General features: G+C 49.1%; 6 protein-coding genes across 6 annotated transcripts; 3 read left to right on the plus strand and 3 right to left on the minus strand.

The window, feature by feature from the left end:
- Positions 1 to 94: 94 nt before the first annotated feature.
- On the minus strand, positions 95 to 1,306 carry N7533_008121 (uncharacterized protein; the record flags this gene model as incomplete). The annotated part of the gene is made up of 2 exons (XM_057104771.1): positions 95 to 901; positions 962 to 1,306. The coding sequence occupies 2 exons, from the start codon at positions 1,304 to 1,306 to the stop codon at positions 95 to 97; spliced, it is 1,152 nt and encodes a 383-aa protein (XP_056959728.1).
- Positions 1,307 to 2,335: 1,029 nt separating this feature from the next.
- On the plus strand, positions 2,336 to 3,351 carry N7533_008122 (uncharacterized protein; the record flags this gene model as incomplete). The annotated part of the gene is made up of 4 exons (XM_057104772.1): positions 2,336 to 2,474; positions 2,542 to 2,677; positions 2,744 to 2,996; positions 3,064 to 3,351. The coding sequence occupies 4 exons, from the start codon at positions 2,336 to 2,338 to the stop codon at positions 3,349 to 3,351; spliced, it is 816 nt and encodes a 271-aa protein (XP_056959729.1).
- A 646-nt stretch (positions 3,352 to 3,997) lies between these two features.
- N7533_008123 (uncharacterized protein) lies at positions 3,998 to 5,191 on the plus strand (the record flags this gene model as incomplete). Its single annotated transcript, XM_057104773.1, has 1 exon — positions 3,998 to 5,191. The coding sequence occupies one exon, from the start codon at positions 3,998 to 4,000 to the stop codon at positions 5,189 to 5,191; it is 1,194 nt and encodes a 397-aa protein (XP_056959730.1).
- A 448-nt stretch (positions 5,192 to 5,639) lies between these two features.
- On the minus strand, positions 5,640 to 6,728 carry N7533_008124 (uncharacterized protein; the record flags this gene model as incomplete). The annotated part of the gene is made up of 1 exon (XM_057104774.1): positions 5,640 to 6,728. One exon carries the CDS (start codon positions 6,726 to 6,728, stop codon positions 5,640 to 5,642), a length of 1,089 nt encoding a protein of 362 aa, XP_056959731.1.
- A 1,033-nt stretch (positions 6,729 to 7,761) lies between these two features.
- On the minus strand, positions 7,762 to 9,958 carry N7533_008125 (uncharacterized protein; the record flags this gene model as incomplete). Its single annotated transcript, XM_057104775.1, has 4 exons — positions 7,762 to 8,006; positions 8,089 to 9,497; positions 9,580 to 9,827; positions 9,896 to 9,958. The coding sequence occupies 4 exons, from the start codon at positions 9,956 to 9,958 to the stop codon at positions 7,762 to 7,764; spliced, it is 1,965 nt and encodes a 654-aa protein (XP_056959732.1).
- A 1,794-nt stretch (positions 9,959 to 11,752) lies between these two features.
- Positions 11,753 to 13,468, plus strand: N7533_008126 (Major facilitator superfamily domain general substrate transporter; the record flags this gene model as incomplete). The annotated part of the gene is made up of 1 exon (XM_057104776.1): positions 11,753 to 13,468. The coding sequence occupies one exon, from the start codon at positions 11,753 to 11,755 to the stop codon at positions 13,466 to 13,468; it is 1,716 nt and encodes a 571-aa protein (XP_056959733.1).
- Between the last annotated feature and the right edge of the window lie 66 nt (positions 13,469 to 13,534).

Consider the following 13,534-nt stretch of genomic DNA (forward strand, 5'->3'; position numbering starts at 1 on the left):
TCTAAGTTGTGGATAGATTGATTGTTGGGGAGGTGTGCACGTTTTGAGCATCTAGATATTTTCTTGTCCATTTCCCTCTTCCCATCTGGTTTTCTCATGTCACGGTATTTGACGGGCTGTTTTGTCGTGTGTAATAATCCAGCACGCGGGCACCTTTGCGTCCGATGAAACCCAGAGACGCATGAAGCCATTTGGATTCTTCGGAGTTGTTCGGCCAATTCTTTAGGGCATCGAGTACAAGGCCGATTGCAGGAGTAACCGACAAAGCACCGATCATGCCCATATCATCTTGCAGGAAATATTCGATGGATTGGCAGACATTGTGTGCCATGGAAAGATAATCCTCTCGATGTTCCAAGGCGGGAAGACATTTCATTGATCCAGAATGTTCGCAAATGGACGTATGTTCGTTCAATAATGCGGAGTTCACAGAATAATACCCTCTCAGCATTTCATAATGCTTGTAAAGACCGCCAAGTCCTGACCAAAGCATTGAACGTGTTGCCCATAACAGTATAAGTGCTGAGGATATGGCGGGCTCGGAAAAGGAAAATGCAAGCGGAAACATGTTTATACAGTCGTCTTGGTCGGCCAGTGGGTTGATTTGAGACGGCACCGTAGTATAGAGCGGGGATAAACTGGAAGACTGAATTTCGCTGTCAATCATATCCAATTTATTATCAACCTGCCAGCATTCATCTACAAGCTCAAGCACCAACTCTGCTTGTTGATGCGGGTCCAGGTATGCCAATAAAGGCACGCGCTCTAAAATCCCGGGCGCTGCAACAAGACAATCTATAACGCGGTCGAGATGAGTCTTCGGTGACTCTTTCCAAGGCCCATCCATCCATAAGGGGTCAAATAAAATGGTAGATGCACTCCGATTCAAAGCGTACAGAATCTGCGATTGGCGTCAGAATTGCCAGCTCAGGAAAAGGATTCCCACCTAAATCTCACTCACCCCTGGTACTCTGATCCCCAAAAATAAACGGTATCCCGCGCCCGATGAGTGTCGCTCGACGCCACGAGCTTGAATCAAAGCTAAAAGACCATAACAGTGGCTGAAATAACCATCGGATACTTTACTTGGGCATTCGATAGTCTCGTAGAGATTGAGTGCCATGCAAGCAGCCAGAGTTGAATCCTCTTCCATGAGGAGAGGGTGACGCAAAGCCCTGCGCAGCTGATTGAGTCCTTGGGTGTAACACTTTAGACCTAGATCTAGCAACGAGGAATCCTGGCGCTCGCGTCCTATGACTGAGGCCGCGAGTGCGATACTGGATAGTTCTAATGGGTCGGAATTCATGATAGTCGGTAGCTCACTGAGCAGGGGTAGCCATGAGCGGCTCGTCCGGGATGCCCACCCACTGGGAAAGCATCTTGAAAGAAAGGCCTGGATTAGACTGTGATGATTTGCACGGCTTTGTATCATCGAATATGCAGCGTTTGTCTCGAGTAGTGGATTAGTCCGCTCCTGAACGTCGAGGATCACCGATGGAGATGAAGAGGACGAAGAAAGGACCGACATCTCTCGACTTGGAGAACGATCATCTGGTGAATTCGAGAATGAACTGGAAGCCAAAGACTCAGGTCTAATAAAAGTGTGGGTCTTTTCACTCGCTGGTGCGACTAGGACGAAGACTCGGTCTCTTTCGTAGCCAGCGCAGATCCGCTTGGAGCGTGTGCATTGTGTGCAAGCGGGTCTTTGCTGGTCACACTGAGCGGGTGTCAGAGAATTGTACCAGGTATAAAATTCAAATACAGTGGTTTTCACTAACAGCAATTTTTCTTTTCCGACAAGTATTGCAGCCTTTGGACTTGCCAGCTACCCCCACCATGGTGGTCTGAGTCAATCGTTGCAGGCCGCGGCGTTATTTTAACCCTGCGTGTTGTGGCAATGCATTGTCAACCCCCACTTCTTGCCGTAATTTCGATCCCGAGTCCTTTCAAATTGCCTCTTTTCCGAGAAGATTGGGCTATGGCGTCGAGTTGCATAGTCATGGCGGAAAGATGAAGATGGAGTGGATTGAGGCTGAGGCGAGATCATACGCTAAACCCAAAAGGGTGGTGATCTTGCGAACTGCGCCGACCCACTCCACTTTTCCTTATTTTTTTCTACTTGAGTCTTTATCCTGCTGGTGATCAAGCCTTATAAAAGGCTAAGAAGTTTACTGAAAAGATTCTACTTTTTTTTAATTAATTACAATTCTTCTCAGGACAATCCGCCCTTGACTGCCAATACCCTCATATTTGAGCTAGCCTCAATCTATAACTTGGACTGCTATAAGAACAACCTTTGATCCACAATAACGAACCACTATATCCTACTACACTCATGTTCGACACTCATTCAAAATTGGGCATTGCCCAAATTATTTTCTACATACCGGTCACGGTTTTAGCCGTTTATCTCGCGTTTTATCGACACAACCGACCGCGCATGGCATGGCTCATCTTAATGTTTTTCTCTATCAGTGTGTACCACCCCGCTATTCTCCAATACTAAAACCAGCCACGAATTAATGTCTGACCAATTGATAGTTCGCATCACAGGAGGTATTCTGGTCATTCTTTGGGGCCAGATTCCACAGACCGGACTAATGGTCGCCGCCATCATCTTCCTCAATACTGGCGTGTTTCCCCTAATTGCAGCAACTCTTGGTCTCATTCGACTCATGTAAGTCGCAAACTTAAGAATGTTCTTTCTCTGTTCTATTGCCTTCTTGATTCTAATATCCGACAGTATGGCCCGGGAGGACATGGAATCACGAATCAATCGCCATTTGGTTCTTTCTCGAATGCTTTTTTTCATTGCTCTTGGTCTTACAATCGCCGGTGGAGTCCTTGAAGGAAGTGATACCCTCAGCGATGTAGAGACCGGAGTCAAACTTGTCAAAGCTGGCTACAGCCTTGTCGTGGTCTTCGTGGCTTGTCTATTGGCCATCCAAATCTCCCTTTGGACTCGCTACACTTGGCTCGCTACCCCAAGTCAAACAGTAAGTTATACTTCTCTAATCGACATTAGATTTCATATACACTGACCAAGGTCGTCTCTTCTCGCAGATTCTCAACGCCGCCACCCTTGCGACACCTTTTATAACTGTTCGCATCTGCTACCTATTCCTCTCGGTTTTCTATCCATTAGATCCGCGATGGTCCAATTTGACGGGTCATATCGTGCCTTTCCTCTTCATGGGTCTCATCATGGAATACTGCGTTGTGGGTCTTTTCCTTGGGACGGGCTTTGTTATTCCTCGTATGAGAAACGGAAGTGATAAGAGGGGCTTGCTTGTTCCGGATACACCAGACCGCCAAGGGAGGGACTCAAGTTGTGGCGCGGAACTTCAATAGATCTTTTTTAGTAATATGTAAGTGCCCCTTTGTGGATGTACACTCCCAGTGGTGACTGCAAATTGTATAGAAGTGGAACCCGGGAGTCCCCGATCTAGTTATGCCTTATTCAAATCCCATATATTCACCCCGCAACAACTTCTAGGATCAATTGCTGTTATTTTTTCACTCCTCACGCCCATGTATTATTTTTCGGACCAAACATTCTATGTGTAATATGTTGACAGCATCAGGAAAGAACTGCCAATGGCATGACTGCCCAATCGCATCACGTGGCTTTATACTTCCCGTTGTCGGGCCAACAGGTGGATGTCAACAATCCCCAGCCTCCCCAATCGCCCCCTCCAACCTCCCCATTTCTAGATCCCCAAAAGACTCTCGTCAGTGGACTCCTGGCTTTGTATTTTCCCACTTCGTCAATTCCTCGTGTCTACTAACCACCACCCAGGTAGACTATCATTTCTCTGCATCCAACATTCCCAGATATTTCCATTCTACGGAACAAAGCGCCCGTTCCACCTTGATTTGGCGCTGATCATTCGTTAAAGGTGAGCCCTCTTCCATGTTCCAAGAATGTGTCACAAATCTAACATTCCTCAGAGTCTCGTCTTGAGCCCTGCGCTCTCGACCGCTCGAATCGTTCATCATGGCGCCCGTTTTGCCGATCGGGGATATCCCCGACATTCCAGTGATGTCGGTGGAGACTCGCGATACTCCATCAGACCTTCTCCTCGATCCCACGCCCTCCCTCAACTATAACACTCTCGTTGCACGCGCCAAATCCACATCCACAACAACAGCCGCGGGCGAAAAACCCGTCCGCGGTGCAGGCACAGTCAGTCCTAATAGCATCAAAATGCAGGGCCTGATGGCCCTATTTGCCATCATTGGTGCAGCTTTCGTCATCGCCGGCATCTGGTTCTTCTTCTGGGCCAAGAACGGCGGCTTCCAATGGCGCAAGGGAGACTGGGATGACTACAAATCGACCGTGCTACGTCGAAAGGGACCAGACGGCAAGACCCTCAGTAACGCCACGAAGAGCACAAAGCTAGGCGGAGGCAGTGTCGTTGGCAAGGGCTACAGCGATGATGGATACTCTTACACAGACTACGATACCTACGCCGAGACTGCTACGAACCCGGACACTGCGACCGTGATGACCGAAGACAAGCCAAAGAAGAAGAGACGCAACTTCCGCGAAAAATTCATGCGCCGCCACAAGGACGAGCGATACGAAGGCGCAGGCGACGACGACGTCCGCGCATACCGTGAAGAGAAACCCGCTCGCATTGGCGGTATGAACCGAGAAGCCGAAGGCACCTACAATGGCAGTGACTACGACTCCTCCGCCGTCCCAACCAACTACCAACAGAGCGAGATGAGCGAGGTGCGAGACTACGCATACGAGCAGCCCCGTCGTCCTCACCGCAGCTCTCGTCGTGGGCCCCGAGACTTCTCCTTCACTGCCGGCAGCGAAGACGTCCTCAGCCAGACCACCGAAGAATCCCAGCTCCGTGACCCGTCTCAACGCCGCCAGACTCGCCGCCGTGATCGGGAACGCCAGCGCAGTGCCGCACCCCCTCCGGCGCCTTCTTCTCGCACCAGCAGCCCTCGCAAAAAGGACCGTCGCTCTATGCCCGGTCACTTTACCGAGCCACTGGATTTCTCATCTGCCGGTTCCCGTTCGGAGTATCAGTACTCGAACGTTGATACTGAGGATTCTGCCGGTACTAAGAGCTATCACCACCCGATCCCTGGATTAACCAAGGGCTACCGCCGTGATGGTCGCGAGGAGCGAAGCCACCGCCGCCGTCGTGATAGTCTAAGCGACAGCGACTAAATGTGTGATACAGCGACGTTCAAATTACGTTTCGCCTTTTTCTTAGTTCTGTGAGGACAATGATTTGATGTACTGGATATACGGCCTCGATAATGGAAGGTTTATGGGAATTTTCTTTGATTTTAAGCGTTGATCTGTTGGATCAGGATAACTATGGGATTTACTGGGAATGTACATAACGAATGAAATTGATGATGGAATGGCATGAATTCTATCAATTGCAGCATATCTTACGTTTCACTTTGCATTCACATGCTTCACGCAATTGTACGCCGCATGACATAGGACTGCTTCTAAGTATGTAGACAAAGATATGAAAACTTTTGGGCAAGCACTCTGTCGCGATCAGCATAGCGACACCGCGGAAAATTGCAAGATACAGATCATTTATAAAGATCAGAATAAAGCCATACTAGCCACAGAGTCTAGAATTCCATCTCATTTCAATTCAATTATCGAGCTCTGACTCATCTGAGTCTTCATCAATGCCTGCCTGATCACCCATGCACTGTTGAGGCTTCATATAGTAATGAAAACGAACGGCGCCGTCTCCATCTTCTTTCTCCCAGTCATCCTTGTCACATTCGTCGAGAGCATCGATACTCACCCCATGAGTCTTCAGCAGGCTAACTATATCCTTAAAGCCTTTCATCTCAGCAACAAACAGGCCAGCATTCCCATTCTCTGGAGCTTCCACGCCACAGAGAAGAAATTGAACCATGGAACAGTCCTCTTGTAACACAGCAAGTTTCAAAGCTGCTTTCTGGGATCGCACATCCAATTTCAGCAGAAGAGAAATGATATCCCGACGGTCATCTTCAACGGCACGGTATAACGGCGAAGGTGTATATAGCTGTGGATCAGCACCACGCGCGAGCAAATTGCCGACCACTTCGACGTGTCCGTACTGTACAGCTGTAAATAGAGGCGGGTTATCAATAGGAACTTGAAACCCGATACTATGGAATCGTATCCTGCGTTTTGGAAGTGGATTTTTAAAATGACCTCTGTAGAAATTGACCTGCGCGCCAAAATCCAGCAGGATCTCGATGACCTTGATATGACCGGCTTGAGCAGCTACTACCAGGGCATGCTGGATATTGATGATAGCCAAAACAGAGTATCCTTTTGAAAGAAGAGGATGGGCGTAGATATCTCTCCAGTAAGGATCTTCTTCACAGGGTTCCTCCTCCTCCTCCTCCTCCTCCTCCTCCTCTTCTGAGTCCTCCTCTGAGTCATAATAACGATCCACCTGGGACCTCGGCCCACGGGTCGCTTCTCGGGGAGGTGAGTGATCCTCATTGTGGGCAGCCTGTAATCCCTGTAAGATACATCTGATGTGGGGAATGATGTTATGCTCTGAAGCAGCAGAAATGGCCGATCCGTGGTTATACCGAGCATTCCAAAGGCATAGACACTTTCTGAGCGCATGATATAGATGCCGATTCGTTCTAATCAAGGCGTAAGTGTCTCTCTGGTGCAAATAAGGGAATGCAATGATCCATAGAATTTCGGGAGGCAGTTCAGAGAGGCCCATTTTGATATGGACAACCAGAGTCGAAAACACACAAGATTCGGATCGGCCGGAAGTGATGCCCAGGTGGCTTTCAAGTTCAACTTGAAATTGTTTATTTGGCCCCAGGCTCGCAAGCCACTAGTCTCGAAAAGGAAATAGAGTATATTGTACGGAGTAGATCTCCTACACAACTCGGGGTATATAAGGCAACAACATATTGAATCAGTGAACGACAATTTTGTTTCATCCTGAAATCAGATAATACTAGTACTTAGACCACCTTTGTGGACCCACACTGTCTGTATCAGTATCGCCTGGATGCTCTGATTCCTCGTCTTCGCTAGACGCGTCTGGGACGTAACCTTGTACTACAGGTGGCCGAGCACTCTTAAGTGGACACCCCAAGTCATTATGTGAACACCCCTCTGGCTAGCTTAGCAAGGTGCTGTATATGTATTACCAGATAATGTTTAGTTCTAATTACAATGTTACTGTTCATCCACACTTTTTAGATATTAGGTATAGGCCACGACTAGTACAACCTACACTCAATCAACACTGAAATAATTAATTTTGGAATAGAAAGAACCTTGGAAACGGTCTCTGTGCATTGTTTAGATCTAGATCTAGCCCTGTTCTCTATGTCCTACACTCCCTAGTATACCCATACCATTAGCATACCTTCTAAAGAGTGTGTATGAACTGCAACATTTAATTAGGACTGAACACAGTATAGTAATACACATACAGGACTTTCCTAATTAGTAGGGGGGGGGTGTTCACATAGCGAGTTGGGATGTCCACTTAAGAGTGCTCAGGTGGCCGAGCATGGTCCGAAACTGGAAAGATATAGCGCCGACAATCGCATCTAGCACCTCTCTTCCTTGGAGTTGCTAGGTTTCTAGTCTGGGGGAAGGCCATAGCGGATCTAGAGGTAATCATCACTGATTTCAAATTCAATAGGGTTAGATAACATTCAGCATACCAAGAAATAAGAGGATCTTAATAAAGATACCTTCGCACTATAGACCTCAAAATAGTCCGGATTAGGTTACTATGCCTGCCATGCCTCAGGGTTAGCCTCCGCCGCATCCACCGCCGCATCCTCCTCCTCCGCCGCATCCACCACCACCCCCCCCTCCTCCCCCTCCTCCCCCTCCTCCTCCTCCTCCTCCTCCTCCACCACCACCACCACCGCACCCTCCGCCAGCGGTCCCTCCTCCACCACACCCTCCTCCACCGTACCCTCCTCCACCGCACCCTCCTCCTCCTCCCCCAGAATACCCTGCGTATAGGTATCTACGCGTTGGTTTATATGTATCCGCCCACGTCTGTAGGTATGCCCTCCCGCCGTCCACCATATCCACAATGGGATGCATACAGGGCTGTACCTCTGACGGCACGATCGAGTACCACGACCCGTCATACCGGTCTTCCTGGTACTGCTGCTGATCATCATGGTTATCCCCACCATCTAAATTGAACTGCCAGATCGCCTCTGTCGCTAAGGTCACCTCAGCCGCGAGCTGCTGCTCTAGGAGCTGCCTCGCCTCCTGTGCCTGCTCCCATTCCTTCTTGCAGTGGAGCTTCTGCTCCTGTGCCACCTCATATTCGAGCCTGAGAGTCCCCACCTCGCGCTGCTTGTGCATATACTCCTCCACCAGCAGCCGGTGTTTATCTTCCAGTTCCCGCAGCTGCTGCCTTTGCAATCGGCGGTAGTAACGCAGTTCGAGTAGCCGCAGTGCCGGCTTGACCGACTCTTTCGCTGTCTCTACGTCCGCTACCGCCGCGTTGAGCGTGCTCACCGCAGTATGTGTTTTGCGCATGCTGGCGTGTTTGGCTGCGAGAAGGTCGCTTGCCTCGTCGAGCTCTTTCTTTATATCTTGGTGGCTGTAGTCGTACGCAGCCAGTTTGGCTCCTATGGCCTCCTGCTTCTGCTTACACGTGGCTTTACGTCGTTCGATCTCTGTATTCTTGGCCATATTTTCCGGGTCAAAGTAGGACTCGCCGTACCGTATCGCCCAGAGGCGCGCCGTGTCATCCTCCCCCGTGGAGCGGCTTGCCGTGTGGATGGTATCGACGTGGTTAACCCGTCGCCCTACGTGCGTCTCACAGTACTTGTTGTACGCGGCTGGTGAGAGCTGGTGAGTGTGCCAGAGAAGATCGATGTCGAGCGTCGGGACAAGGGTTGATTTACTCTCTTTTATGAGCTGCAGGAACTTAAGATAGCGGAAAGTATGGTCCGAAACCAGGCCTTGAACCTGGGTCAAGGCCAGAATCCGGTCCACAAGACCTTGCTTGCCAAACTGTCGTTGAGGACTGTCCCATAGGTCAAAAACAGGGAACCCGAACGCAACACGGGAGAATTCAAGCAGGGCTGTAGGTTTGGCTATAGGCTTGGTCTCTCTGTTAGTGAACGTCGTCTTACAACCTGGACAGATGAGATTGGCTCGGCCAACCCGGTATTTGGACCATTCATTCATTGGGATGACATATGTTTCCTTGTTCTTGCAGTGCTTCGAACCACACTTATAGCCGTGGATGTCTAAAACATTCTCAGCAGTGATGTATGCGTGATCTCCATCAGGAGTAAACTCAACAGTCTGATAAGGGATATTGGGATACTCGTTCATCCATGCAAGTTTACTTGCATTATCTGTTTCGACTGCGCGCATTCTTGCAAGAAGAAATTCGATCTCTGCTCTCCAAAGAATCTGGAAACTTGACGCGATGTCGCTCTCGAATTTGAATGGTGAGAGGAGATGAGCATAAAATATGATGGCCACGTCCCTGCCAAAGGATGTTAGCACTACTACTACATACCCCCCTTGCCCTAAAAGAGCAAACAACACGGAAATTTGGATTGTCACACCATGGTGGGAGCGGCCACTCATTCTTAGGTGTTTTGACGCCATGAGACCCAATCCAGCTTTCCAACATTCGAAGGTACCTCGAGTACCGGACCTCAGCGCTCATAAGCAGGCATTGTACTCTCCATTTACCCTCTTGTTCCTGACCTGAAACGCCGCGAGGAGGGGGTGGGAATCTATGCGTGTAATTACCAGGTTGCTCCGCATCCTCCAAAATGCGTTTGAATTTTCGCATGATCGCGAGATGGTCCTGGACAAGGTCAGACGGGGCTCGCATCGCCTGAGCATCACCTAGGTAAAATGAGAATAATGACGCACCGCAACTCGCTCTCTTGAGCTAAACTCGGGGTTTTCCGGGAGCGTCACCGGTAAAGTCGCCATGTTTAAAGGTTGCACTGCACCTCTTTCAGCGGTCGCAAGGGATGATGTGAGGACCGTAGATCTAGGAGAAGGTTAAGATAGGATGACGAGATATAAGTAGTATTATCTATACGAGTGCCCAGGTGCCTGCGCCACACTTTTTAGGCTACACTTCGTAAACACAGATGCCACCCGGGCAAACTTCGTATAAACCCCATTAACCGTTCCCAAAATAGAATATTCTCCGCACGGGGTTCTCTCTTCCGTACTAGTAAGGCTCATTTTATTATTGTCTTTAATACTACTACCTAACTAAGAACCTTGGCCCAAATCAGCGAAGCAGTCAAAGATCGTAGAAAGCGCCCCGTGTGGAACACGCTCGTACACTCGAAAAGCCTAACTTTACCGCTATTGCGCGTGATTTCGATGAGTCGGCAACCTCGGTCAGAAAAGGAGGCACCTAAGACGCTTAACGATAGTTAGGAGCAAGCTCGAATACGATGGATGACCTATTTTGATGAAAAGCATATTGCCCCGAACCATAGCGAAGCCCAACAAGCAGCAAATCATATTTTACTCCGTTACCTAAGACTAGATATCACCCTGTGAGAGGTTAATCGCGAATGTTCGCGTCGGCTTATAGCGCACCTGCCCTCTAGCTGGCACAGATGAATCACTTCCATTCGGGTAAACTGGTTGAATAGTCCAGTTGGAAAGCTCACTCTACATGTTATGTACTGCAACAGGTGAAGGTCTTCGAGAATACCTCACGAGGTGGAAATGCTTGACGAATTCCAGACAGATGGCCAGAAGGTGGAATGGAGTCTAGTCATTATCTGTCGGACAATGAAAATCGAAACATGTCCTATGCTCATAGAGGAACATCACCACTTCAACATGGCCAGATCGTGAAGCCGTAAAGAATGGGGTCCAGCCATCATTTGTTACCCGATGAAGATCGACATCCCCGCTATGCTAAATGGCTTGTGCCTTGCTTGGTCTTAGGTTCCAGGGAACACTCAGGGCCGTTATGACTAGAGTCACTCACATCGCGAGTTTCTGGGTGTCCTAGCCTGCCTCCTCCGCAATTGCTTGTGACAAGTCCTAATGTCTAATCAGACACTCGAATCCGATATGTACTATTTGGGAGAATTCTCGATATGCTTACAAGAATACTTCGACAAAAGTGGGTGATAACGCAAGCTTAGTACACAAGAGAGATAAAAATTTTCTCTTTATTCAGATAAGCCTTTGCTAACTTCTAGCTCATCGTGCACATTACCTAGGGTACCCATGCAAATCAACTTATCCAAGTGGGGAGTTGGATGGATCCACACCCCTTGATCCCACAGCAATACATTTCAATACTCCGATCTCCATTTTGATAGTCAGCGGTATATTCCCGATTAGATCCACTTTGTATCCACTCGGTTCATTTCTATCTTACTTTAATGGCTTACCTAGGCAATCTGGACTCGATCTCGTATTTTCTCGGTGGAGTCACCGACTGACTAATCGATTATGCACGACTAGCAAACGAATCAGACTAGTGACTCAATTCTTATCTCGAACATTCTTCCAATTTGAGGGGTTGCAAGAATGTAATTCCAAGCTTGAATTATCCTTCTGCACCTGCGCATCTTTCTCGTTTCTCGGGCAGAATCCCACGTGGGAGACTTGCGGTGCATTTAAGGTGATACAGATACCTCGGCATTGACTATACCTACTCACCGCGTCTCTTCACTCCTTCTCCTCTTCTTCTTCTACTTTTCAACCTTCAATCCACGGTAAATAATCGCCCCAATGGGCTCAAATATGTCTCCAGCATTTCCCCCAGTGGAGTCTTCCGCCCAGGGCCATGAAAGCCCCAGTGATGAACCGATCGTTGCCTTTTCACAAGCGCAAATCAAAGAGGCTACACAGCGCGAGCACGACATGTCCATTCCAACTGCAATCCGACTCTATTCAAAAGCAGTCTCATGGTCCATTGTTCTCTCAACAGCGGTGATAATGGAGGGATACGACCTCTTGCTAATTTTCTCGTTTTTCGCCTTCGAGCCCTGGACGAAGAAATACGGCCAATTGCAACCGGACGGAACCTACGCCTTATCCGCAGCCTGGCAATCGGGACTCAACAACGGCGCATCCGTCGGCGAAATCATCGGTCTGCTATTAAACGGATTCGTGGCAGAGAGATTTGGATACCGCAAAACCATGATCGGCGCTCTATTCCTGACCATCCTTTTCATCTTCATCCCATTTTTTGCGCCGAATGTCGAGGTGTTACAGGTTGGGTTGATCTTGATGGGCATTCCATGGGGTATTTTCCAGATCCTCCCTGTCTCCTATGCATCTGAAGTCTGTCCTGTGGCTCTTCGGGGCCATCTTACGGCCTACATCAATCTCTGCTGGGTCATTGGTCAGCTTATTTCCTCTGGTGTTCTGCGATCGCTGCTTCACCGGACGGACCAGTGGTCTTACCGGATTCCATACGCTCTACAGTGGATGTGGCCTGTTCCCTTGATCGTCGCAATCGCATTCGCGCCTGAATCGCCGTGGTGGTATATTCGACGTGGTGATAAGAAGGGGGCCAAGTCTGCTCTGCGATCACTCACGGCCCGCAAGAGAGACGATGCGGTCGATCTAGACGCGGCCGTAGAAGTCATGGCCTATACCAACCAACTCGAACAAAAAGTCGTCAAAGGCGCAAGTTATATCGACTGCTTCAAGGGCCACAATCTTCGCCGAACGGAAATCTGCTGCTTCACTTCCATTACCTCGATCTTCTCCGGAACAACACTGATGGGAAACTCGACCTACTTCTTCGAGCAGGCCGGCATGGACCCGTCAAACGCATTCGACCTCACAATGGCCCAGTACGCCGTCGGCATCGTCGGCATCGTACTAGCCTGGTTAATAATGGCACGTTTCGGCCGCAGACAGCAGTATCTCTCGGGCCTCTTTCTGCAATTCATTTTCCTGATCGGCATCGGAATCACCGGCGTCGTTGACCGCAGCAATAAAAAAGTTTCTTGGGCAACGGGCGCCCTGTTGATCGCCTTTTCGCTCGTCTACCAGTCCAGCGTCGGCCCGCTTTGCTACTCGATCATATCCGAGATGTCCTCTGTCAGACTTCGCGCCAAGACAACCAGTCTAGCCTGGAATGTCTATAATATTTTCAAAATCATCAACGGCGTTTTAACGCCCTATATGATTAACCCGACAGCATGGAACTGGCAAGCGAAAGCCGGCTTCTTCTGGGGTGGTCTTTGTCTGCTTTCTTTTATCTGGGCGTTTTTCCGACTACCCGAAACGAAAGCGAGAACGTATGCTGAGCTTGATATCCTGTTCGAGCGGAACGTGGGCGCTCGGAAGTTTGCGATCACCTCCGTCGACCTTTTCTCTCGCAAGGTACATGAGTCTCAGGAGGAACTCCAAGAAACGGGTGAAACCGGCAATGACCCAAGCCATTTTTCGCAAAGTGAGCGCGGAAATAAAGGGTTGGTTGGGATCACACAGTCGGTAATATAATTACCCTATAAACGCGGCTGATCTTCGTTTGCTGTGGACAAGCAGGTTAGCCCCTCTAAAATGAGT

The sequence above is a fragment of the Penicillium manginii genome, assembly GCF_028828005.1.
Source record: "Penicillium manginii strain IBT 31320 chromosome Unknown utg000005l:1.0-5665137.0:1.0-5668048.0, whole genome shotgun sequence".
In the NCBI taxonomy this organism is placed as follows: domain Eukaryota; kingdom Fungi; phylum Ascomycota; class Eurotiomycetes; order Eurotiales; family Aspergillaceae; genus Penicillium; species Penicillium manginii.